Source organism: Magallana gigas, chromosome 2 (assembly GCF_963853765.1).
Source record: "Magallana gigas chromosome 2, xbMagGiga1.1, whole genome shotgun sequence".
NCBI lineage: Eukaryota > Metazoa > Mollusca > Bivalvia > Ostreida > Ostreidae > Magallana > Magallana gigas.
In genome coordinates, this window is record NC_088854.1 from 27,392,271 (window position 1) to 27,418,768 (window position 26,498).

Below are 26,498 nucleotides of genomic sequence, written 5' to 3' on the forward strand. Positions count from 1 at the left end.
AATTTCGGTCGGGGCGTGATCAAATCTATCATAAAGCCCTTCGCGCTTTATTGGATTTGATCACGCCCCGACCAAAATTATCATCTCATAATTCTCAAAACTACAATATGCAATGGGTAAAATGAACAGACCCTGGTTTAAATTTATTGTTAAAATATTGAATGATTGTGGTCTATCTATTATTTTGTATCAACAAAATGTAAATATCCAGTGGCTTAAGAAAACAGTTTTTCATATACTTCTAGACCAATTCAAGCAGTCATGGAATAGTGAAATGTATAATTCATCAAAAGGTATTAACTATAGAATTTTTAAAACTACATTATCTTTGGAAAAATACTTATTAGATCTGCCATACAAATATCAGAAATCTTTTTGTATGTTTAGAACAAGTAATGCTAAATTGCCTATAGAACGAGGTAGATGGTATGATATACCTCGTGAAAACCGTATATGTACCATATGTAACTGTATTGAGATAGGAGATGAATTTCATTATTTATTTCATTGTACAGATGTAACAATTAAAGATAAGAGATTTTTATACATACCTTCATACTTCTACACACAACCAAATGTTTACAAATTTCAACAACTCTTTAATACTAGTAATAAAAAATTGATGATTAATCTGTGTAAATTCATTAAAGTTATAATTGAGAGAGTTAGCTCTCTAGGTTAATTGTTTATCATACTTTTTTCCCTTTTTCATTTTTTTTTCACTTTTGTATTGTCACTCCAATGCATGCAATGTATGTTTTATATGTATTATTGTTCAAACATTTTTTTGTGATTTTTCTCAACACTGTAATTTATGCAGTTCAGAGAATAAAGAAATTGTCATTGTCATTGTCATTGTCAAAGAAATTGATTCCTTATTCCATAATTAAATGCATGCGTGACCCTATGCAATTGTTAGGATTCATTTAAATATGAACAGCTTAACCTAAAACTGTCCCAATGACCGAAATTAAACTTAGACGCTGTCTTACCTATGCAGATTTTTCAAAGCAATTAGTATGAATGAAAACCTACATGTAAAGCCGATTGTCAATACAGATCAACTGCAATTATCCTTAAGTCGACGTCTGATTTTAGACTCACTGCTTAGGAAAGTAGTGATACACGAGAATCGGTAAAGTTTTGATGTTAATAAAACTACTATAACTCGATCGCGATTGTTTGTTTGAGTTGAAACCCTTTTAGAAAGAAACCATGCCTGAAAAAGGTGTGCATGTAACAACCAATCAAATTTCAGTTTGTTTTAAAGGTCAGGGTCTCCTAGTCCACACAATTCTAAACATCGAAAGTTTGGTTTATTCGTATACGTGATTTATTGGCAGAATATTTAACTGTATTTTGACTTGACAAATGGCAACTAATGGAAAGCTAGAAGGTTAGTGTCTTATATTTATTTTTTGCATCGGAAAAGGTTTCCCCACCTATTTTGTCGTATGTCAACTTTGGGACACAATGTCTGTAACTATTTATATATCGTTGTTTCAAGAACGGACATTTTTAATAGCGATGTAAAAAAATAGGATGTCAGACTTGACGTTTAATTTATGCATGATTATGCAAACTCTAAACTAAATCTAAAAAACACAGAATAAACTGCCATTCTCTTAATCTTTAAAGACGAGCTGCAAGTGTACGAGTTCCATACACTTAAAGCACAATTTTAAATGCCTCTTTTTTGGACACGAATCAATGGTTTAAAAATAGAAAAACGACTTCCCAAAGTAAACTTTGAACTTTGCCAATGTTTGATATCGATTCATGCGATTCCTTAACCCCCCCCCCCCCCACCCCGCCCCGCCCCTCCCCTCCTTATTCAGTAGAAATAAAATAAATACCAATATAATGTGTATTATTCCATAAATTATATGATGCTCTACATATATTTGTTATCGATGATTCAGTTAAGTTTAAGTCTATACTGTATATACGTTCCCAAAGAGTAATACTATGAATTAAAAATATATATAGTTTTAATATTATCCTAATGGGAATTTTAAGAAAAAATTACCTGTCATATATACATATATACGTAAACCTTTGTTAGTAAACGCAAATTTTACTGCTAGACAATGCTCTAATGATAACTATGAACTGTGGTATGAAAATGTCATTTTTCATTTAATGTGTTTGTCAAGGTGTATACCTAATTATTCATACACATATATCAGTAAGACTAATCTCTCTCTCTCTCTCTCTCTCTCTCTCTCTCTCTCTCTCTCTCTCTCTCTCTCTCTCTCTCTCAATTTTTAGTTTACTATTACATTTGTACGAACATTTTTTTTTTCAAATTACAGGACTTGTAATAATAAAGTCATTATCTGGTTTCTTTGTTAATTTTTTTAACTAATAAATTTCAATTTCTTAGACATAAGCCTCTTTATGGTAAAGGAATGGAGTTTTGACATTAACACAAATGCGAAATAAAACCACACAGAGTATACCCCCGTTGCTCAGAGGACGTCATTTAATTCATTCGAAGTATCGCTTCATACACATTCGGAGATTCATGTCTGGTCGATTTAACTGAATATCACAATCTGCGAAAAGATGGAAACACATCGTTAACTTTGCATAGTTACACGGGATCTGTCGAATTCTTTTTGTATTTTCCCATCATTATTTCTAATCTAAAATCTACATACACTTTTCTCCCTTATAACGAGGGGGTAATTATTCTAAAAAAAAAGAAAGAAAGAGAATACATGTAGTTTGAGATTGGCGCGATAAAATCAAAATCGGTGAAAAATACAAGAATGATTTGTTGTCAAATGTAAGATATACTGTAGTATTCAGTTCTATAACGTTTACAAAATCTATGCAATGATTACTAAAAGAGTTGTTCTTACTGCTACCTGGAATCTTCATCTCTAAAATGAGAAAGGCGTGTCCGTACCATATATAGCACAGGGACGTATCATTTTGGAAGGGGGAGGGGGGCTGTCCTGCCCACTCCCCCATTTTCTTCAAAACAGGCATTTTTTTCGAGATTCACATCAGGAATAACGAATTTTAAACGAACTTAAGTAGAGCAGTATTAAAAATCACTGTGGGACATTATATAAGGAATTAAGGATCAAATTTGTTTAGAAGATACGACGTAATACACCTCTCAACCCCATCCCCATGGATTAGGGTTTTGAAAATCGTCGAAAGTTTTTTTTTCTTTCAGATTTGTGGGCGGGAATAGACCCCTCCACCTCTCTACTTTTAAAAAACTATGCTACGCACCTAACTAAAGCAAGTAAATGCTTTAAAATGAAAGAAAGTGTGTAATATTTTATTTTTCTGGGTAACCAACTTGCAAAGGAGTCCTCGTCTCCAATTAGCGAAGGGTTTCAAGGTCATTTTCTGATAATTCAAACACTCGCAGGTCCCGAGGGGGCGAAGTGCGGGGTCCCGACACTGACCCGGACCCCTCCCCCGTTCCTTTAGGTCCGCCCGTTTATTTGTCGTCAATATACATCCAATCGAATACATTCATTCATAATTCCTTGTATGGGTTTAACTCAGAAAAGATTTAAAAGAGTACCGTGTGATTTTAAGGAAAGGCGTGCAAACCAAACTTATTGAGCCGCAAGGCTACAAGTTCAGCTTGTCCTTAGTCATGTGAACGATTTATTTATATAAAATCAAGGTTGTTATCTCCAAAAGAACACAATTACTGACCAGGTAAGTCTTACCTATTTCTCTCTCGCTATCTAGGAAGTGGGTTTCTCCCTTTTCCACGTTGAGCGGGCTATCGCTTTAACTGTTTTATTCACTATTTACAGACTGAGGCGAATCGATTTACTTGTACCTCTGAACGCATGTCTGTAAATAATATCACTAATTCGTAAAAAAAAAAGTATAATTACACAGCAAATTCCTTTAGTCAAAATATTTCAGATTCAGAAAAAAAACCAAGATTGTTAAATGATAGCCCCAACTGATATTTCGCTTCATAACAGACGCTTTACATATAATTATAAGTGCATCTGCCATCGAATCTTATTTAAATTGACAATTACGATGGTGTAATAACGATTCAAAATTACGTTGGTGTGACATGTATAATGCTATATATTTTCTTGTTATATTTCTTTTTTATAATTTTTTTTCACTTCACCTTCATTCAATTATTGTCAGAAAAAAAATATTAGTACATCAGTCCTTTTTTGCCTTTATCTCTTCTATGTGTGTTTTATAAATGTTTTAATAGAAAAATTACATTTTAACTGAATAATTCAAAATTATATGAAATCTATGAATTAACCTATTCATTTTAAATATTAGACACCAAAGCGTTGTTACAATTATTTTTCCGGTGTTAAATGGTCGATTCATGAACGGGTGCAATTTTAAATCCTTAAATTATCAAGTTTGAAAGTGAGACAAAACGTCACGGTGACAAGGGGCGAGAAGTGTCAAGGCTTTGATGGTAGATAGTAGATATAGACATACCTATGTATCCAACAATGTTGCCCTGTGTTTTATTATGATAAAACACCCAATTGTAGAGTATACAAGGCGGATGCACATGCGGTGATTACAACTATAAGGAACTAGTCTACATCTAGTGCAGCTTTTACAAATGGTACATTATGTCGATTGTGAACCAATGACCTTTGTGTATCGCCTAGCTGATTACAATGTACTTTTTTCTTTTCAATATAATAGTTTTATTGTAATAGTATATAGTGTAATTCATTTTACGTTACATAGTGAGTAGCATGCGGCCAGAACGACCTTTTGCCTATCTGGTTTGGTATGGAAATGATTAAAAAAAGAGTGAATTTAGTCTTGTAAAGATCTTAAAAAAAAAATATTGAGCTTCAATTGTAAATTTCAGAAGAAGTAAACGAATTTTACTATTAAAAAAAAAAAGAGAGAAAGGAAAAAATGTGAATTATATAACTCTCTATCTCTCTCTCTTATTTTGTCGACCATTGTGTCCCCTCCACCCACCCACCCCCCCCCCCCAAAAAAAAAATCCATTTGTGTTTAGTCACCCAAAAATATTTTTATTTCGATGTGTAAAAATAAAGTTCAAGAATCAAATTCCTATATAATTTATATAGAATTTTAATCCAACAAAAAAATACATTGTTACGAAAATTGTGTAATTTCATTTTTTCCTGTTTTAGATATATATATGTAAAGGTAGCACGGATAATTTGAGTTTAATAACCACCGAATCTTTCAGGTCGAATACTTCAAATGAAATCATTCGTCATATTTAAAAAAAACATGTTGTTCTCTATCAAGACATGATCTAGACCACCTTTCTTACGGAGTAACGATTTCGAAGAATGTTTATAATACTGATAATTGTGAAGGAAATCGGGATTTACAAAATTACAAACTGTACACTGTTTATTTATGCAATACACAAACAAAAATACGCGACCGTAAAAATCACAGGGGCCAAGCCCGCTTGGCCCCTGTGGTAAAAATGTTTCAAAAGAATCTGTGTCCCAGGTTTAAGGTTAGTGTTTCGTTACTTTATTACTTTTTTTTACGACACATCCAAATTAACAGAAAACATAAAGCGTTTTGGCAAGGCAAAGAGGTCTCAGCAGGTGTCTGTTGTACATGTAATAAGCCCCACTTATCCTTTCCGTTTAATGCTTAAATTTATCGCGACACTTTAAATAGATATTTTTTTTACATTTTGGTTAACCATTTTTTTAACGACAATTTTATAGAAAAAGCCTACAAAAAATTTGTTAAGAAAAACATCAATAATTTTTACATGGAATATATTTTAGATTTTTTTTTTTTGATAATATCAGTTATACTTCTGAATTGAAATACTAAAATTGGAAACGTGAGTTATGTAGAAATATTCATTTTGCTGGTGTGTACATGTGTGTGTGTGTGTGCTGGGGGGGGGGGGGTGTCTGTAATATGATGCAAAATTTCAAGAAAAATCTTAATTCCCTGCGCACAATTATCATAAACACCACTCTACTTCACATGTATCATAATTAGTCAAGAGTTTTAAATATTTGTTTATATTTGTAGCAATGGAAGAAGACAAAGCGGCGGCGCCCAAAAACTACCAAGAGTACTTAATGGTATTGTCATGTTTTATGTAACTGTTGTATCATTTGTGACATTTGTGGCTTGTATATTTGTACATATATAGCATGTTATGTACCACGAAACAGCTCAACTAATGAACTTACGTAACAAACATCCAAAATGAACGTGATCAGCTAAAATATGTTGTTATGTGAAATCTTTAATTAATAGAAATTGTTTTGAAAATGTCCCTGTTTTTGGTTCGCAGCTTCAAAGATTACTGAAATGCCAGGTTTTACAAAGCGCCGAGGCAGGGAAGGCCGTCCATGACGAGCATCTCTTCATCATCACACATCAAGGTGGGCGAAGCAGTAAAAAACTGGGATAAAATAAAAGAAAGAAATACTAATGATTATAATACGCGACGAAAGAAAATAAGAAGTTGCTATCGCGATGGATCCGTTAAAAAACGGGTGTATATTTAGGCACAAAAAATGAAAATTTAAAAAATATTTCTTGAAAATCCTTTCAAAATATCGCAAAGAACACAAGAACCAACTCACAGTTTTGTAGTGACTATTGAAGGGTTATCATGTTTACTGCATTTCGGTCTTTTATTTCCAGCCTACGAACTCTGGTTCAAGCAGATGCTTTTTGAGATAGACTCCGTACGAGACACGTTTGCATCACCGGTATGTTTCTATGCATCACTTACAAAAATCCATATTTTTTTTACTTAATTCAAATATTTAAAATCAGTTGAATATGCAAACTTTAAATAACTATTTCTTAATTTCTAATTGCACTGCCTATATTGCAGTGATCTTTTTTTAAAATTCACCTGAGCTCAAATGAGCTTTTCTGATCATTTTTTGTACAGAGTCTATCTGTCATGATCAGTCCGTCCGTAAACGTTTTACATTTTGGACTTCTTCTTCAGAACCACTGTGCCAATTTCAATCAGACTTGGCGTAAAGCATTATTGAATGAAGGAGGGTTCAAGTTTATAATTGAAGGGGTACATCCTCTTTCAAGGGGGGGGGGGGGTAATTTAGAATATATGCCAATTTGTAGACATTGTTCAAAATATTCTCTAAAACCAATCAGCCAGAAAAGCTCAAACTTGTGTGGAAGTATTCTCATTTAGTGTAAATTCAAGTATGTTCAAATCATGTTCCTCAGGGATGGGGGAAAGTCAAATTTTTACATATGACTCTCACTAATAAAACTCTAATAGGACATGTGTTGATTCTTAGTTGTTTAGACTGTGGTCCTGGACAATTCTTGGTCCACGTAAGGGGTTCAAAGCTTAATTAAGGTTTATATTTATACGAACAGTACATGTATATAACTATGAAATCATCCAGTTACGATGTTTAACATATTCAGAACATCTGGAACACATTATATTTTTGTCCAGATATATTTTGTATATGGTTCCATAAAGCTGATCTTATTATAATAACTATTGTTCCTCAGATGAGCGGCGTGGTACACAGGCCTCATTTTTCTATGCACACATGCAAATATGTCCTTATTTCAAGCGACGATAAAAACATTTAAAATTTGATTCAAAATTCTTATTAGCTGTATTCTATAGATATATTTACTTTGCTCTTCACGGTTACACAACAGCGAAAATTTCACCTTTGCCATAAAATCAAATACAAGTGCTGAAGTTTTACCTTAATTAAAGCGTCTTGGCAAACAATGTATCTTCATAAAACCTGACATTTGTAGGGTTATTATTTTATAGATTTTTTGTTGTTGTTTTTTTTAGTCCATGAATGAGAGTCGAATGCTTAATGTGATTAACAGACTACAGCGGGTCAGCCTTATTCTAAAGGTAATCATAATCAACGAAAAGCAGGATCATTAACCTTGTGTGTTTCATTTACAAATCTAAAAAAACAAAACAAAAATAACATCAGTAACATATGTTACAAGATTATTTACCGTCGCATCAAATGTCCCATCATTATTTTAAAATAATTGATAATGGTATATTCTCGAAACATTTTCAAATTGACACTTATTTTTCATTTCAGCTTCTTGTGGACCAGTTTGTAATCTTAGAGACGATGACACCTCTTGATTTCCTTGAATTCAGGTAAAAACGAATATACCTAAAAGTGGAGGAAAAGGTCAAGGTTATTCCGTAATTATTGTTATTTAAACATCAAAAGAATTTAAAATCATGTGACAAAGAATATTGATCTATGGTGTCATTTTATTCTACATGTGTGAGACTCGCGGTGATGAATAGTAGGCTAGAAAAGAAAAAAAGTAGAAAAGTAAAAAAGGAAGCAGTAAAAGGGGGAAAATATCCGATGAAAAAAAAAATATAAAAAGAAGATAACATTTCTTTTCTATGTTTTCTATATTTTATGAAACAGACAGCACCTATCTACAGCATCTGGCTTCCAAAGTCTTCAGTTTCGTCTCATAGAGAATAAGCTTGGAGTCAAACAGGTGCGAGTTTATGTACTCAGTATCTTATATTATCGGATAATTATACAAAATGATAATCAAAACAAATTTAATTCCCTCATTAGAATACATATAATTCACGTTTAAAGAGCTAACTGTCCTTTAAAATGTAAAAATATGATGGTCCAATTGTGATCAATGAAAAAATAAATTCTATTAATTTAAAGTAAAAATGTATCCTCTTCTCAAAAGGAGAAAAATCATTATCTTTCTCTGTTTTCTTTGGAAAAAAGGAAAATCGAGTGAAGTACAATCAGCAGCATTATATGAAGGTGTTCAGCGATGAGGAATCCGTGAAGATGTTGATGGAATCCGTTGAGCAGCCATCGCTTCTTCTGTTGTTGGAGGTAATACCATTCACTTTGTTATTTCTCAGGCTTTAGAGCTATCTAGATCGTAATCGCATACATAAAGCTCATTAATAAAATCTTAGGGAGAAAAAGAGACCGTTAACTGCAGAAAACCTTTTAAAAAACGCCATTACCTTTTTTTTGTCTGTCTTAGGCCCATACAAAAAGACTGATAAGAGTAACCTACATGTATATTCACCCTTGCCCACAATCCTGTTTGTGTCTTGTCCGAATTACAATGATATTACCTACATAATCACAGTAGGAAAGCCGAAAACTGAAATATATATTACGGTCATCAAAACATGTCGCTCCAGCTGATCGGTAGGAATTTTTCTTTAAAGATTTTTTTTCATTTGTAAGCATATCTGAAACTTCAAATAAAAATTGAATGTACGCTAATTAAAACCTGCTATTGGCTATTTATATATAATTTGAATTAGAGAAAATAAAACTGTTGTACAATATCAAAGTTTTTGAGGATGATGACCGTAACAGAAATATTAGGATGACCGAAAACTCTCTTTTTTTCCCCATAAAGTTGGATGACCGAAAATTTATGATGACCTCAATATACTAATGCAATGTGTTTTTGATTTTGCTACAGAGGCAGATATATCCTTTTTTTGCCAAAAAAGACTCCGATGTTGATTTTTCTTTTGCGTACATTAATTTTTTATTGGAAGTTACACATATACATGTATGCAAACCAGATGTAATGAAAGAAATCTCGCCAACCTTTTTTTGCCCATCTGAATATATATTTTTTATGCATACATATTTTTATGCTTCATCATACTATTCTATGAATAAGAGTATTATTATATCTTGCACTTTTTATGTATTACCTTGCACCTTATGGAGAAGGCTTACATAGGCATTGCCTGCTGCCTAATCCATTTATGTATATGTATATTTGCATAATAAAATATGTTCAAATCTAATCAAATCAAAGAAATCTTGAATGAAAAAAATCCTACCGATCAGCTCGGCCGACATGCTTTGATGACCGTAAAATATGTTACGGCCATCGGCTTTCCTACATGTACAATGATATTTATTCAGTTAAGCATACTTTGTTATTTTGATTTCAGAAATGGTTGGAAAGAACCCCAGGACTGCAGCGTCACGACTTCCGGTTTTGGCAGGCGTTTGAAATAGCTGTCGGCCGTTGGCTGGATGAGACTATATATCAGCCATACATAGTAATGTTATTTAAAATTCATCTAAAGTCAATTTGTTCAGGGGGTTTTAAGGTTCAATATATCAATGGATATCTCATATCAAAAGACGTACAAATATGTTTATGGTTTAAGACAAAACGACATAAAATTGTATTCCATTATAATTTATGGCCAGAAAGTACCAGTTCTTTTGAACACATTTATGAAAATAATGTCATTCAGATTACATTTACTTACATGTACTTAACTTATTGAAAACTTCAAAAATTAATAAAAGACATCTATGTCTAGTAAAACACATACACTGTTCACATTTTCTAATATTAATTAACATTGTAAAATTAATGCGATGGAATTATTGCTTTATAACAGGAAGAAACTGACCCAAAAATAAAAGAAACATTAATGGCAGAGTATCAGAAACAGAAGGTGAATTCCAAAACCTATGAACATATTCTCTCTCTCTCTCTCTCTCTCTCTCTCTCTCTGATGAAAGAAAAATACTAAATCTTATCAATTAAAAAAAACATGTATAAAACCGAAACACAAGAAAAACTGTGCAATTTACATGATGAAACCACTTCATTTTCAGGATTCCTTTGATACCATCCTTGACCCAATAAAATACAACACTTTTATAGAAAGAGGTAAGTAGTTCTATATTCTAGAATATCACCGCACAGTTACGCTGAATAAAAATGACACCCTGCATGGTTCAGTGGTTGTGCCTTACCCCCTCCCCTTACTCCCCTAGAGGGACCGGGATACACACTGGGATTCGAGGTTTTTCAAAAGCCAAATAACGATGACTAGCTCAATAACTGATTGTAAATCTTTTCTCGATCATTAAAGAATCGAAGAAAAATTGACACGTGAAAATATACGTGTATAATGTACCAACAACTATTTAACCTTGGAGTCACATGAACAACTCAATGCCTCACGTGGATGGAAGATGGTATATAACTTGTCACGTTTTTTGGGAGCTGCCTTTTTCGTTACAAAATCTTTTTTTTTTAAATCCTGCATTTTAAATCATTTAAATAAAGCGATTATGAAATTGACAGTCGACAGTCCGTTTAAATGATTTTTTTCACGAAGCTGATTATCTTTTATTAGGTAATATATTTTAATAATAAATAAAACTATGGATATCACCATTTTTATGTAAATAATAGATTAAAAGATATTTTGTTCGTATTACATTTCATGCACTTTATTGCAAGTAAGGTAAAAGCAAAATCCTTATAAAACACATGTATATCTTTATGGAAGGAAGTAAAAATAAACAAAAAAATAAACCCTACAAAACATGAACATGTAGTTGTAGTGAAAGGATTATTAATAATTTCTTAAATCCATGACCACTTTGTACAAAATTATCGCAGAATTTTGTCAGGATCCTACTGCGTAGATCATGGGGAAAATTCGATATAAGACTGCAAAGTTGACATGTGGCTCTTTCTTCTATTTCGTGAATTTCAACAAGGACTTAACAAAAAAAAAACCGGTCTCTCAATACGATGATTTTTATGTCAGTCTTTGTGATTTTTTAGATAGACTGAAGCGTAAGGCAAGAAAAAACGAAGTGCATAATTTGGTACATATCAAATGATATATTACGCAGGAAGATTTTTTTTTCAGGTGAACGTCGGCTGAGTCACAAAGCATTTCAAGGCGCACTTCTTATCTCCCTCTACAGAGACGAGCCTCGTTTTCATCAGCCGTTTCAGGTTCTAACCCTGCTAATGGACATTGATTCCCTGATGACGAAGTGGAGATGTAATTTTTATCTTTATTTGATGAATATGAAAAATTTATATCAAATATGAAAAAAAAACCCACCGGAGTTCGAGATTTGGCAAGAATGCGTTAAATATAATAGACATATCATTTTATATCGCAACGTTTAAATGTTTAAAAATGGATAATTATAAGCCCGTTAACCTTTGGACAAAATAGAATATACATGTAGGACTGCAACATTTAAATATGATCAACTTGCATACTAAATCAAATGGCTCAATAATTATAACACAAGCCATACAACAATAAATGAATTTAAAGAGCTAGAGCCACGAATAAGTTGATGATTTAGTTTCGATAAGTTTTCTCTCTTCTTTATCTTTGTTAATAAAATAAAACTACTTTAGATAGAAATCATAAATAATTCTTATCATGTTTTATAGGAGTGAATTTAAATGCAAAATATTTTGAAATTTGGATTTGTTTATACGATAAAACCAATAAGTATAAATTATATGTCATAATATATTATATACACAAACACCTTATTTCTTTATCTTAATGTAGATAATCACGTGATGATGGTTCAGCGCATGATAGGAAGTAAGGTTGGAACCGGCGGGTCATCCGGATATCATTATCTAAGGTCAACCATTAGGTAAAGTCTAAAAAACTTTTGTCATCCATTTTTGGGGGGGGGGGGGAGAAAAAAATAGATAATTATTCAAATCTTAGTGTTTACTTATACTTCTTTGTACATTTTCACTACTTTAGTGATCGATACAAGGTTTTCCTTGACCTTTTCAACCTGTCGACCTACGTCATTCCACGAGAGTATATCCCACCTTTGACGATGTCAATGAAGAGGACACTAAGCACGCTGTTCACTGAAGCGGAATCAGAGAGTGGAATAGAAGACCAGAGCAGCAGTCTAGAGAGCAGTGACCAGTCAACCGAGGAAGCATCGAACGCCATGTTTACCACGTAGACTTCCGTTAAACTTTATTATGTAATCTCAGGCGTTACGTCACGTGAATAAAAAAAAATTAAATTATTCAAGTAGACAATGAAGTATCAAAATCTATTATACCTATGAAAAGATACTCCTGTAGTTCGAGTTTTTCCTGTTGTCTGCACTATTAGTGATTCAAAGTCATTAAATCACGCGACTTGGCGCCAAGCTTTAATTATGTAATTGTTAAACATCTCAATTTAACCCAGTTCCTATGGAATAATCTTTCTGATGTATATCTGTGATATCACATTATGAATGTAACATGTAGTGTATGGAAGTCTAGAAGCAGGTGTTCATGTACATGTAAATATTGATGTAAATATAAATTGTACTCCGAACCCAGACAAAGTTTGTTATGTCCAAAAGTATTATTGATTTATTTACATATACATGCATGTATTTTATTTTGTATATATGTACTTTTGCAAAAGAAAATATGCTTTTTCCTAGAAATATTTTAGATTTTTTTCTTCAAATTTTATGTTTATTTTTGAATGAAAGAAATATATGTTTTAATTTAGAAGGAAACAAATGTATATACATTATCAGCAAAGTTTTTACAGAATTGTTATTCACAACGAATTGATACTAACTTGCATAAAGCATTCGATGTAGAAAAACCGAGTATTCAAGATTTGTTATTTCACCCTTAAACTAAGTTTGTGAGTGTATTACTGAGACAATCAGAAAATGTTTTATTGTTCAATTAGGAAAGTAAAGATTATCCTCATACAACTGTTTGAATTGGTTCAATTCTGAGAGGCATGCAGTACCACATGACTACATTATGGATCAATTAACCACAGGCTGTGGATCAAGGTCTTACTGCGTTTTAAAAAAAAAAAACTTGCTACTTACGACCAAAACAATGAACTCATTGCTAATCAACAACGTACTAATCAATGCTTTATTCTAAAGACTGTAAATTTTAAATATAATTATGGAAATGAAAGTAGTTGCGTGAATAAATAGTTTTACATAAGTTTTGTTCAGTAATGATCAATTCATAAAACTGAAAATACCCGTTTTTAAGATTTTATCGTAATTTCTTTTGTAAAACGCAGATATACATGTAACTTACATTATAACATGTACTTATACCCACTGTTTACAGACATAATTGTATTGATTGTCAGATGTGCGTACTTATTTTCCTACGGGTTAGTTGTACCGATTAAAATACGTCATAGACTAACACAGTCCCTGAATTATTTTCCTTCAGATGTTTGTGCATGTATGACATTTTGCAGCTTCACAAGTATTTTATTGTGTCTTCTTCAGTTTAATATCCCTCCTAAAAGAAAGGAAACGTGACATTCCGAACGCAATCCACTTGATGGCAGGAAGTTGCAATAGCTGTTTCAAAAATGCACTGTATCTATACATTTTAAAAAAACATGTAGTCAATAAATGTTTGACGAAAGCAGTCATCCTGCAGTTATATGAGTCTGGATGCAAAACTGTAGCTATACGGGAAGTGTGAATTGATGGACCTTAGAGCTATATGAAAAAAAAACCGACTTGCTAGTATTGAGTTTTATTGAAATTGAGAGTCATATATACATTTATTACCTAATCAAAGATATTTTGTTGTTTTATTACAAATTAAATATTTGCATTAAATAATTGTATAATATAGATATATGATGAAATTTCTGTCTTTCGGTCGGTAATTAAATACTTAACAATTCAAGATCCGGTAAACACATCAGCTCGACTCCAAGAGATTGATATTCACGAGAGAACCTGCAAAGACAAAAAGAATTTTGAAGATGTGATACCGACTGTACATAAACAAGACGTGTAGCACAATTGGATGAACAATTTAATACTTTTTATTTCTTTTATTTATTTATTATTTTATAAGTCATATATCACTGGGTACAGTGGTGGCGGCCATTAAAAAGGCAGGTGTTTGCTTCATGTTCTTGCCCATACATGACCTGATAGACATGCAGGCGGGTTTACCGTCCTCTACCTATTGGCTATCTTTGTACATGTACATACATGTACGCCCTACCCCAATCCTCGTCCATCTTTTTTCCGAATTTCAATATTGATATTTTCATGCAAGACGTTAAGCACAAATTGTAAAGTTCGTTAACATATTGGGGGCCTATAGGTGTCATAAAAGTTTTAATCATACGGTGATAACGAACGGTATAATTCAAAATTGTTTAATACTTTTATTCAAGATGATAAACACAAACGATATTAATAGCTCGTTAACATTTTGGGCCTCGAACTTTTCCTGCTACGACGCAGGATGAACTTTTAAAATGGTGAAAACACGTTAGATGCCTGACCTCGTTAATTTTGTTTTAATACTTTGTCAAAAGCTTGGAGTTTCAGTGTTCATTGTTTATTTCAAAGTACCAATCTGTTTTTACTTTTGAAAACGGAGTCCCAATTTTTGTTAAGTTTTGTTTCCTTATGATAGTCTGGTTTGATATGGGTATATAAATAAACAAAAATATTTTGATTCCATAAAACAAATGTAAATGATTATTTTTATGTACAAATGGATTTTAATGAATGAATGTTTTTGATTTTATACATTGTTGCAAGTACATTATAATATTCATTGTTTTGTTGTAAAGACAAAGATGGATCACAAAGTGCATTAAAACTCGTTCAATTGATTGCTATATCGATACCTGTAGCTAATGCACATTTAGCCTGACACCACAATATGTAGTGACCGTGACTTGTTTAATATGTTCATGTAAAAAAGTATTTTTTTTTGTTTTTGGAATCTTTCTAAAAAAGAGTTCTTTAAGCTTTCCAAAGAAGACTTAATTAAATCATTTAATTGGAAGTACCATTGTTTTGGAATATTACGTAAATAAAAAGGAAAAGCAGACAATGCCGCCGATTCTGACATATTAAAATACACCACCATGGCCATAAAAAGTGACCACCACTGACTGGCCGGTTCAGCCTGGTGGTACTGAGATAGCTTAATAACATTTGGCGCGTGTCGAACCTCTTGTGGAGGTGCAGTGATGGAGGATGAGCATGTATAAGGCGGTAAAGGGGATACACAATTTACAGAAGGAGACAGAGCAGACGAAGAAACTATATAATTGCTTGTGCTTCCAACTGCTCCATTCGATGAACGTGCTGGCACGTTTGGAGATGGTGTTCCTGTCGATGGAGAGCTAGTGAGATCGCTCAGGATTCGTCTAGCCTTTTGTAGGCCTTGCAGCCTTACAGATGATGGTGTCGTAGGGGTTGCACCTATGGAAGTGGTTGGTGCTGAAGTTAGTCGGATTGGGAAAATTCCATGGAAATTGTCAATTGATTTGCCATTTCTGAGATCCATTCCGGATATCGTTTTATTCTCCACCAGATTGTAATAGTTGAAAATATATAGTTTGCGGGGTGCGGGAATGGTTTCAGACTCTATGTCTTACTAGACTTATTTGGCCTTTGAAAAAAAAAAAGGTGTGTAACATTAGTTTTATAATTTTAATGAGAAGAAACCGCAACTCTTTATTAGAAGAGAAAACTATCCTGAAAAATAAAAAAATGATTAATTACTTCTTAAATTACAAATTATTGCAGTTCCGTTGCGTTTACTGAGTACTTATAAATAATATTACTAATGCTAAGATGATTAGAATTGCACATACGTACCTTAAAAGAAAACAAGTTGTGTAGTTTTACAATTTCAATGAGAAGAAACAGCAACTGAGGTCGCCAGGGCTCGCATGGCCATTTCATACCTTAGAACCGGGTTACTTTCTTAGTAGCCATGTGATTTGTCCGCATCTGGTCAGCCTGTGATCACTGTTTCATAATCTTACTTAATTGATTAAAGTAAACCCATTGGCAAATTTCCAATTTCATATTTCATGACCCCAATATCAGAAATGGCCTAAGATAATAAGCTTTGTAAAAATTCAACTTTCTAATTTTTACTCAAACAGTGATCACAAACATGAAATATTTGATGTATTTATTACGAGTAGTTACCTCAGTACTAAGTTGTAATCAAAGATTAGATAATATGTTGATCGTCTTTCGATAGTGACCACCTGAGTTACATAATTTGTGAATAATATCTCAACACTGACCCATAACTTATTTAACATTTGATCTTGCACTAGATATACGAAAAAGACCTTTAAAATAAATGAATACTGTGAATATACAATCGAATAGGAAAATCTATACTACTATATTGAAATAATAGACTCGATTTTTTGGTCTTTGATACCGAGAAATCGGAAGAATACTGTCTTTTGTTTTATATATTTTAAACATTATTGGTACTTGAAGATTACCAATTTGTTTTTATTTTTTCTCAGTTAAGCTTCGCTAATTGAAAATCAACGAAAATTCCTCAAAAAATCCCGGAAATCACCTGGCTTTTCTGGATTTTACAATCTTGCGCTTGCGCAATACATTCCCGCTAACGGGATCTTTAGTTTATGTTTCCACAATATCACATCTGCATGAATAAACTAAGAAATGATAATACAAATACGGGTAAATTTTCATTGAACTTTTGCTATATATATTCTGTTCATATATATTAATGATTTCTTATGAGAGAAAGTAAAAAATAACAAATAAACATTTCAACTAAGTACTTACAATGTACTTTTGTCTTCGTGATGACAAAAAATATTTGATTACATGCAAAAAAGTTACATTGTATTTGTTAGGAGAGTGAAGATAGAATATGTTTTATCGTAAAAATGAATAATGTCCTACGGACCTAGTTTTACAAAGAAAATACGTGTACGTTGGTGAAAAGGTGTTGAATTCTTCCATTCTATGGATTAAAATTTTTAGTTGAAAGATATTAATATTTTGCAGTCTCAAAATGGTTTGTTGTGATGAATTTGACTGTCATTTTCAAGGCAACTTTATTAACTTTTTCCAAAATCGTTCCGGAGCGATTCTGCACTTTTCTGTTACATTACGGGTATAAGGGAGGCATTCTAACTGTGGTGAGGGCCTTTCCCGAGACACAGTTAGATTATTCAAACTAAGGAAAGAGTAGTGAAATTAATAGCATTATTGTAGGCATATAGCTTTGTAATGTAAATGTTAATAATAAGATGTGTCGATGTACCTATTTCGTAAATTATGTCCGATATGCAATGTCAACCAGTGCACGCACGGGTCAAAGTCTAGTAATACAATAAATTCTATATCGTATGGCTTAACCATTCATCGGAAGACGTATAAAATTTGGAGAAACAAGGATATTTGTGCTCAATTTGATTTGTTTGCCATCAAACAAAGAAAGACAAGTCAGTAAGAATGCTAGTGTTTTATTATTAACCAACGATTATGTTTTGTGTGGCCAAAACGGATCCCAAACATCGATTTTCAATTATATTGTACTGTAATATATTTTTCACGTCAACATTAATTAGAACCATTTTAAAAAGGCTTTAGACTTTCAATAGGGCATAGCTTTCTATTTCTTGCGTCAAAACAAATTAAAAATGACGCGGTTTCAAGTAAAATATGCACCGATTGCGTAGTTTTAGCTCAAATCCAGACAAATCTTGTTGATTTCAAAGAACTATAACTGAGTGGCTAGCAATGAAATAGACAAGCCTTCGTCACATTGCTGTTTGACACAACTACCCAATTCCAAGCTCTTGTTAAAATGGTTCTAATTTGACATCCGGCTTCTTTATAATATTATATGAAAGCAATAAAATTCTTCCTCTGTTGATTCATGTGGGATATGAGGGTAGCAACATTGCAGAATTTTTTTTTTTCTGCAATGATCGCTACATCCATAACCAGCATCAAAGAAAGCATTTCATTGTTTTTTTACTTCTTTTTTAAACAAATTACCTACTTGATCATAAAAAAATCGTCCCCCATACTGAAACCTATTACCTTGAATGGATTGATAGTATCAAAACTACGTTTTATTTAGAGATTAAAAAAACGAACAATCTAATTAACAAGCGATAACATTCATGTATATAACAGATAACTGAGAGCGAGATAAAAGGACTAGTTTTAATTAGATTGAGAAACGAACATCATCATTGGTCACTGATGTTTGCTGATGAGCGAACCCGAGATCTAAATATTTTTTTTAAATGTTGATCATCAGTTGAAACGTCGGACAAAGTTTGAGTTTTGTTCGGATTAAATATTGACCAAGAGCTGAGGAAGAAATTACGCTAGAAGAAATTCCATGCCTAAAGTGTTCTATCTTTGGTCTAAACATGCTCGTATATATTCTTAACACCGTTTCATTGTATTTTATTACAAGAGTTGCATTTCTTGTTATAGTTATACTCAAAATAGACTTCAAAATACATGTAATTATTATGATGGATTGTGGCAGTATCAGGCAGAGTTTTCAAATAATCATTGCAATAACAATACTTTGGAGAGTAAAAACTTATGATGATAATATATCAGATTCGTGTAGGTTTAACTTTGCAACGATAATCATGGAAAATTTGACCATGATATATTTACCATAATGTTGTTGAAGCCGCAATGTACATTATTATTACTTATTAGGTTAGTTACTGATTCACTACGGAAATATATTGGGTTGATCAATCTCATAGATGGCGAGGCGAAGCCGAGCCGTCTATGAGATTGATCAACCCAATATATTTCCGTAGTAAGTCAGTAACTAACCTAAGTAATAAGTGTTTTGTTTTCCCGAGGACTATTAAGCGACATATTTATTCACAGCGATGATCAAGGCACAGCCATGTACAAGATGCCTAACATCTCGTCCAATTTAACTCATTTAAACTCTTCAAAATTTTCAATCTCACCTTTCAAATACTCTAAAAATCTTTGCTTCACCCATGTTTACCTACAATGTTTTGTTGCTATTCAATTTTAAATGTTTTCTCCCTTTTCCCTGCAGAGATTTGAGCAAATTTCGACGCTGCCATTTTCTTCTGCTCCAGACAAAACAATGTGACGTCAATATTCTAAGGGCAACTACTCTAATTTTAAAGAATTTCAAAGGGCAACTACTCCAAATACTTTAAGAACTTACGGCATGCGGTTTATGTATTAAATACTATGAAATGTCGAAATGAGTAAGCGAAGCGTTGACCAATGACGGCCATATTGCCTAATGTTTAATTCTCACAGAACAAATATAGAGATAATATATGAGGCAATCACGTGCTATGTTTAAACCAATGAAAATGTGACATTTCAGTCCAAAGGAAAACAATGAGGTCTTATATTGTAGAATACTTGGCCAGCTATTAGTAATAAATGCATGAAACAAAATTACCCCACACTGATTTGGCTTATTTGGTGTAGATATCCACCTTAAAATAATGCACTAAAAAGAACTTTAAACAAAATCTAAGAATGTCATGAAATCCTAACGCAATGCAGAATACAATGTTCATCTTGTATACATAGATAACACTGTGCCGGTGTTGATATTTATGGTCCGGCTTTCCCCTATAAGAAAATAGTCTGACGGGTAGGAAATCCTAATTTCCTATAGGAAAACTACCTGTTTTAATTAAATTCAAGTAGGAAATACTTTTCTCCTATAGGAAATACAAATTCCTGTAGGAGTTTTTGATTCATGTGAGAATTATTATTTTCCTATGGTATTTTAATTTTTAAAGGTAAATATCCCACCTGGTGCCACCTTCACCAAAATTTTCAAACCCTCAAACCAGTCCTCAACTCAAATACTCGACAGAAATGTACAAAATTTTGAAGTCAATACTCGAACTTGAGGCTGATTATTGACTACGGAAAACTACCCAGATTCTCCACCAATTATAACCGCTGGATTTGTACCGTATGGGGTAGTCTTCCGTATCGGGCGTTTACTAGGGAATTAGCTCAACACTCGCTGTATTTTTCACACTTATTCATTTTCATAACACAATCATACAAACAGGTACTCTCCTCTCTGTACACATTAAAAAGGTGGAACTCGCTTATTAATAATTCTAACTTAATGTTATCCTACATATGGCAGTGAGGGAAAACGGACGATTTGCATTTTGATCTTAACCTCTAACTATTGAACTCTGACCCCGACTCTTTAGACTCTGACTCTCTTGGATTCATAAAATATAACATGTAATAATATTTTACTATCGTGACCTTCTAAATAATTTACATGCATAAATCATCCACTGGCATATTATCCGGTGTAATGAAGAATAATGACCCCCGTAGAATAATGACCGGGGGTCATTTTTCGACGTAGAATAATGACCCCCCGGTCATTATTCTACGCAGAAAAATGACCCCCCGGTCATTATTCTACGTAGAAAAATGACCCCTTTGCCTGAAGAATAAGTGTCATTTTCATAAAAATGAGCACACTCCACATGAAGAAAAGTGACCCCTGTAGAATACTGACCCCCCTTGTAGATTAAAGTTTTTTCAGTATATTTTTTTATTATTTGTGAAATAATCTGTACACTATTGTAATTCAACGCTGCAGTTTACAGAAAGTGACAGAAATTATAATTCATATTTAAATAAACTTAAAGTAAAAAAAAAAAGGGGGTATATCTTAGAAAATAAAAATCCTTCCGTTATAACAAGACATTGACGTGTTGCATCGGGGTATGGTTGTCATCTTAAACGGGCATGGTCACGATTTTAGTCAAAACTTATTTTTCCGATTTTAATGTTCACAATACTGCAGTAAGGCATTTTTAATAGGCAACCAAAATTTGAGTGTCATTCGTTGAGTTATAAGCAAGTTACAGAGCTTGCCATTCTTTGCTATGTAAATGAAGCTTTTGTTTACTTTTTGAATATTGAAGTAAACATTCCAATTTTAGACCTAATGAATGTGTTAAACATAAGGAAATGTTTATTTATGCTTAAAATGAATAAGAAGATAGACAAATCAGCTTGAAAAAGATTTTTTACTGGTATATTGAACCTATGTAAACAAAAGCAGGGCACAAACCTTGTTTACATGACACAGATTTGTGAGCCCTGTATCTTGCCTATAACTTTACAACTGACCCTCAAATTCCATTTGATCAGTAGAAATGCTTTCCTTAAGCATTTTAAATAATGAAAACAGAAAAATAGAATTTGACCAAAATCGTGACCATGCCCCTTTAACAATTACATTTACATATATCGATAGGGCCACTTCGACCTTAGGGCGAAGATGCGAAGTTGCAAAGGCGATTGTGTGAAGGCGAAGGAGCAAAAGTGCGAAGATGCGACGACGAAGCGCGAATATGTGATGCCTAAAGTGCAAAGGTGCGAAGGCGAAGGAGCGATACTAGCTACTATCGCTCCTTCCCAACTTCGCAGTTTGGCCTTCGCATCTTCGCACTTTCGCCTTCGCCTTTTTTTATTGCATTCAGCAAGTATCGGTCGATTACATAGAATTTAATGCAGACACCGTACTTGCCAAGGTTTTACGATCAATCCAGGCTATTATTGGTACGCATCCGCTAGGCCATCGCGCTTAAAATGAATGTTTATAAATATTTTGATGTGTACATGTGACATATACATGTATGTTTACCAGTGCTGGCTATGCCTAATCATTATATAGTCCACATAAAATTTAATGTTCACAATAATGTGTACATTTGCACTTCCAGACTCATGTCACTTACCAGCTGTCTGTTTACCGTGGACCAAACACAGTAACATTCTAATTTCATTATGCGACACTCCTTGCTCATGCATGGATCTAGAGGGGGAGTGGGGGTCCGCGGAAAATTTAATATTAATAATTTCACGCAGTAAAAGGGGAGAGGGGGTCCTGACCCTTTCCCCCTGGATAATTTAAGTTTATCAATTTTATAAAATTCAAATTTCTAAAATATGCCTCTGAACCCGAAAACGATAGAGAGCTCCGCAATTATAAAACATAGGTAATCACAGATTACAAAGCTCACTTAGACGAGGCATTATCTTTATGAGGCATCAACTTAATGAGACCACATTTATCATATTATATGAAAACCATCCTTTATAATCTTGGATATTCATGGATTCTTCGCCTCGCCATCTATGAGATTGATCAACCCAATATATTTCCGTAGTAAGTCAGTAACTAACCTAATAAGTAATAATATTGTATAATATAGTATGATATTGTAATGTATGATATTGTATCATGTTTTATAAATAATATGACATTGTATTATACATGTATGATACAATATAATTTGATACAATATTGTATCATATCGAATGATACAATATCATGGGATAAAATAAAATATTATATAATATCATATCAAATGATACAATATCATGGGATAAATAAAATATATATAATACAATTATATTATACATATTGTATCATATGATACAATAATTTATATAACAACATCATAAAATACAATTTCATGTGATATGATAACATATCATATAAACCAATATCATATTATACAATATCGTAGGATACAATATTTTATAATACTACAATATCATATACACAATTTCATTTTATATAATTCTATATTACAGAAACCAATATCATATTATACAATACTGTATGATACAATATCATAGAATATACAATATTATATCATAGGATGCAATATTATATATTGCAATATCATATATAATAGTATCATGTGATTAAATAATTAATTAATAATACAATATAATATTATACATTATTATGTCATAATATACAAAACTATACATAACAATATCATGAAACAATATCATATCATAAAATATAAAAAAGTAATACAATATTATACCGTATCATATAACGTTTTACAATATAACATATGGTATTATATTTTCTCATATTAAACAATAGTGTTTCATGTCATACAATACTATATCATAGGAATCATGTTATATCATTTAACAACAACCTCATCAATCTATCAAGCAGGTTTGAGTGAGGTAGGAGATTTCTATAGCATCCTTGATAATGGAGATCAGACTCTGCATCTGAAGCAACCTCTGCCTTTCATTTATAATATAGTTAAATCAACTATGCAAGCTATCATCTATAAAACATGTGACCTGTTCCAAAAAAAAAAAACCTAATCAAGCATCATCAACCTATGGTTCAGATTCAGCATTCAAGCCTGTCAGGTGCATCAGTATCATAAGACGCACCATCCATGCAAATTTGGTGAGGTTAGGACCAGTAATAACTACGATATCATCATCAGAGGACACCAGGAATTAAAACATTTACCTCCTCCAGCATCCCCAACCTATTGCTCTGATTCAGCTTCAATGCCTGTCAGGTGCATCAGTATCATAAGACACACCATCCATTCAGGTTAGGTGAATTTAGCAAGTTTGATGAAGATGAGACAAGTAATAGCTTGGATACAGGAGCTGCAACAAAAACTTTAACCAGCTCCAGACGCCGACGCCGGGGGTATAGCATTAGCTCCTCTTGATTTCGTCTCTGTGAGCTAAAAAGGCGAAAGCGCGAAGATTCGAACGCGAGAGTGCGAAATTCCAAAGGCGTAGCGGTAGTAGTATCACTTCTTCGCCTTCGCAACTTAGCTGTTTCATCTTCGCGCTTCGCCGTCGCATCTTCTATATTCTTCATAATTTATTGTTCATGAATTATACTTGCATTGAGGATTTTCACTATTACTTTGGACACAATAAAGATCGTGTGATCAAAATCAAGGGGGATATAAACCCCTAACATGGGCCCTAACCTCTTATCAACGTTTTTAGAAACAATCTTTTCTTATTATAATCGATCAGTGTTTATCATCTATTAAGATTTACTATAGTCAAGTACTCTTCACACATTTGCTATAAAAGAATAAAGTCTATTCATGATCACAAATACAACATTACAACAAATGTTTAGAATATTGATGTCCATGTATTATGTAGAAGAAAACAAAACTAACGCAAAATGATTTTTTAAAAATCACTTTCCTCAAGAAATGTAAATAAGAAGTATTCATATTCATTCGTTACATGTATCTGCCCCCTTAGTTTTTTTCCATAAAGATATATACATGTATCATTCTAAGATTGACAATGAATATTGCTTAATATATTATTACAACAATTATTCTTTCATGATTATTGTTCGTAAATTATCACACAATACCCTCATTGTGTATGAATCTTTCTTTATTTGTGTCATTTCGTGTGCTTGCTACGGATATGAAAAACTATATACAGCGATTTATTTACGGGACAGCCTATTTCTTTTCATGTTTACAGGGGGGTCATTTTTCTATGGGGGTCATTTTTCTTCATGTTTAACATGAAGAAAAATAACCCCTGGGTCTTTTTTCTTCAGAAAAATCCAATTATTCTTCAGCTAGGGGGGTCATTATTCTACGTTGAAAAATGACCCCCGGTCATTATTTTACGGGGGTCATTATTCTTCATTACACCGGCACAGTGTTAGACGCAAACCATGAAATATTTCTATAATAAAATCTGGAATCGGAATTTGTAAGCAGACGACTAAAGTAAGCCAACGAGTTAAAAAATCCTTTTTGTTATGCTTTTATTATAAAATTATTTTCAGAAATATTCTAATTAATGAAGTTTGTTGAATGTTTCCACTTTGTTTGAGCTGTTTGAGAAAAAAAACAGTTTCCCATCAGAATAACACTGAATTCGTCCCTCAGAACGTTTTCAATGAATTTTTCTCTCTCTAACTATTGTGTTCACCAATTAACTGCTCCAAGAAATCCAAAGTCAATGTTCAAATACAGGAATCTACAATATCGTTAGCTCCAACCCTACATTTGCAGATGCTCTATCCTGCATCGCTTTGACTTTTGTAGCCATCCATAACATCCTTACCACCGCTCATAGGTACTCCACAAACTGGAGATTCAATTTTAATGCAGATAAATCCAATGTTCTTAGATCCTCCTCTTCACAATTTGAAACCAATTTGAATCTCTCATCGCTTCTTGGAAATAAACCTGTCAATTATCGGAATCATACAATTACTTAGGAATCTTCCTGCAATCTAAATTGGTCCATTCCGAAAAAATCGAAAACGAGTGTAGAAAAATACAGAACATCTAAATCCTGACACTACATGTATATCTCGACTGTATAGAAAGTTGTCCTTCACTCTATTCTCTACAGATGCGAACTCTGGTGCGACCTTCGGCAACGAGATCTCAAAGCACTCAACAAGCTCCAACACTTCATATGCAAAATTGCTATGGGCCTTCCAAAGACAACAAGATTCGATATTTGTGAATTTCTCTTCTCATATCATCCTAAATTGATAAAGGAAAACTTCTTTTCGTCGATGGATTATGTGCTGTACACTACCTCACCAAACAGATATTCCTATATCGGCTGCTTTCCTACCCAAAATCCCCGGTACGCAAACAACTTGACTTTATTCACGACATCTTTGCTCTCATGCTTAATTTCCTTTACTACCTCATAGTTTACCTTTAAGTTAGCTACTTTTCCCCAAAACTTCTCTGGAAAAAATCCGTCAAAAATGCAGTAACGAACTTGATTCAAGACGCCAGCGAATGCTTTCCGACCCAGATTTTTACCTTTTCAGTAAGATAAATGCAAGAAGACATCTTCTGCTATATGGAAAATCCCATTCAATGTTTTTGAAATTGAACTCTCTAAATTCATTGTTAAATTATGGACACATTCCTAAAGTGTTTCGTGTGCAGCACATCTCTAGCGTTTGCCCAGGGGGTGTTGCTAAAACGCGGAACGGAAAACGGAACGGAAAGCGGAACGGAACGGTAAACGGAAAATATCATATCA

At 33.0% G+C, this 26,498-nt stretch overlaps 1 protein-coding gene across 2 annotated transcripts; it reads left to right on the plus strand.

Annotated features, from left to right (window-relative positions):
• The first annotated feature begins 1,267 nt into the window (after positions 1 to 1,267).
• On the plus strand, positions 1,268 to 13,115 carry LOC105317582 (tryptophan 2,3-dioxygenase). Of its 2 annotated transcripts, none has more exons than XM_011414269.3 (14): positions 1,268 to 1,396; positions 6,025 to 6,077; positions 6,293 to 6,383; positions 6,649 to 6,716; positions 7,805 to 7,870; positions 8,073 to 8,134; positions 8,421 to 8,496; positions 8,748 to 8,861; positions 9,959 to 10,069; positions 10,421 to 10,477; positions 10,641 to 10,695; positions 11,693 to 11,830; positions 12,362 to 12,452; positions 12,569 to 13,115. In XM_011414269.3, the coding sequence occupies exons 1-14, from the start codon at positions 1,372 to 1,374 to the stop codon at positions 12,780 to 12,782; spliced, it is 1,221 nt and encodes a 406-aa protein (XP_011412571.2). In that variant the 5' UTR covers positions 1,268 to 1,371; the 3' UTR covers positions 12,783 to 13,115. The 2 variants fall into 2 exon arrangements, with proteins under 2 accessions (XP_011412571.2, XP_011412572.2); XM_011414270.4 differs by lacking the exon at positions 1,268 to 1,396 and adding an exon at positions 3,551 to 3,690.
• The last annotated feature ends 13,383 nt before the right edge of the window (positions 13,116 to 26,498 follow it).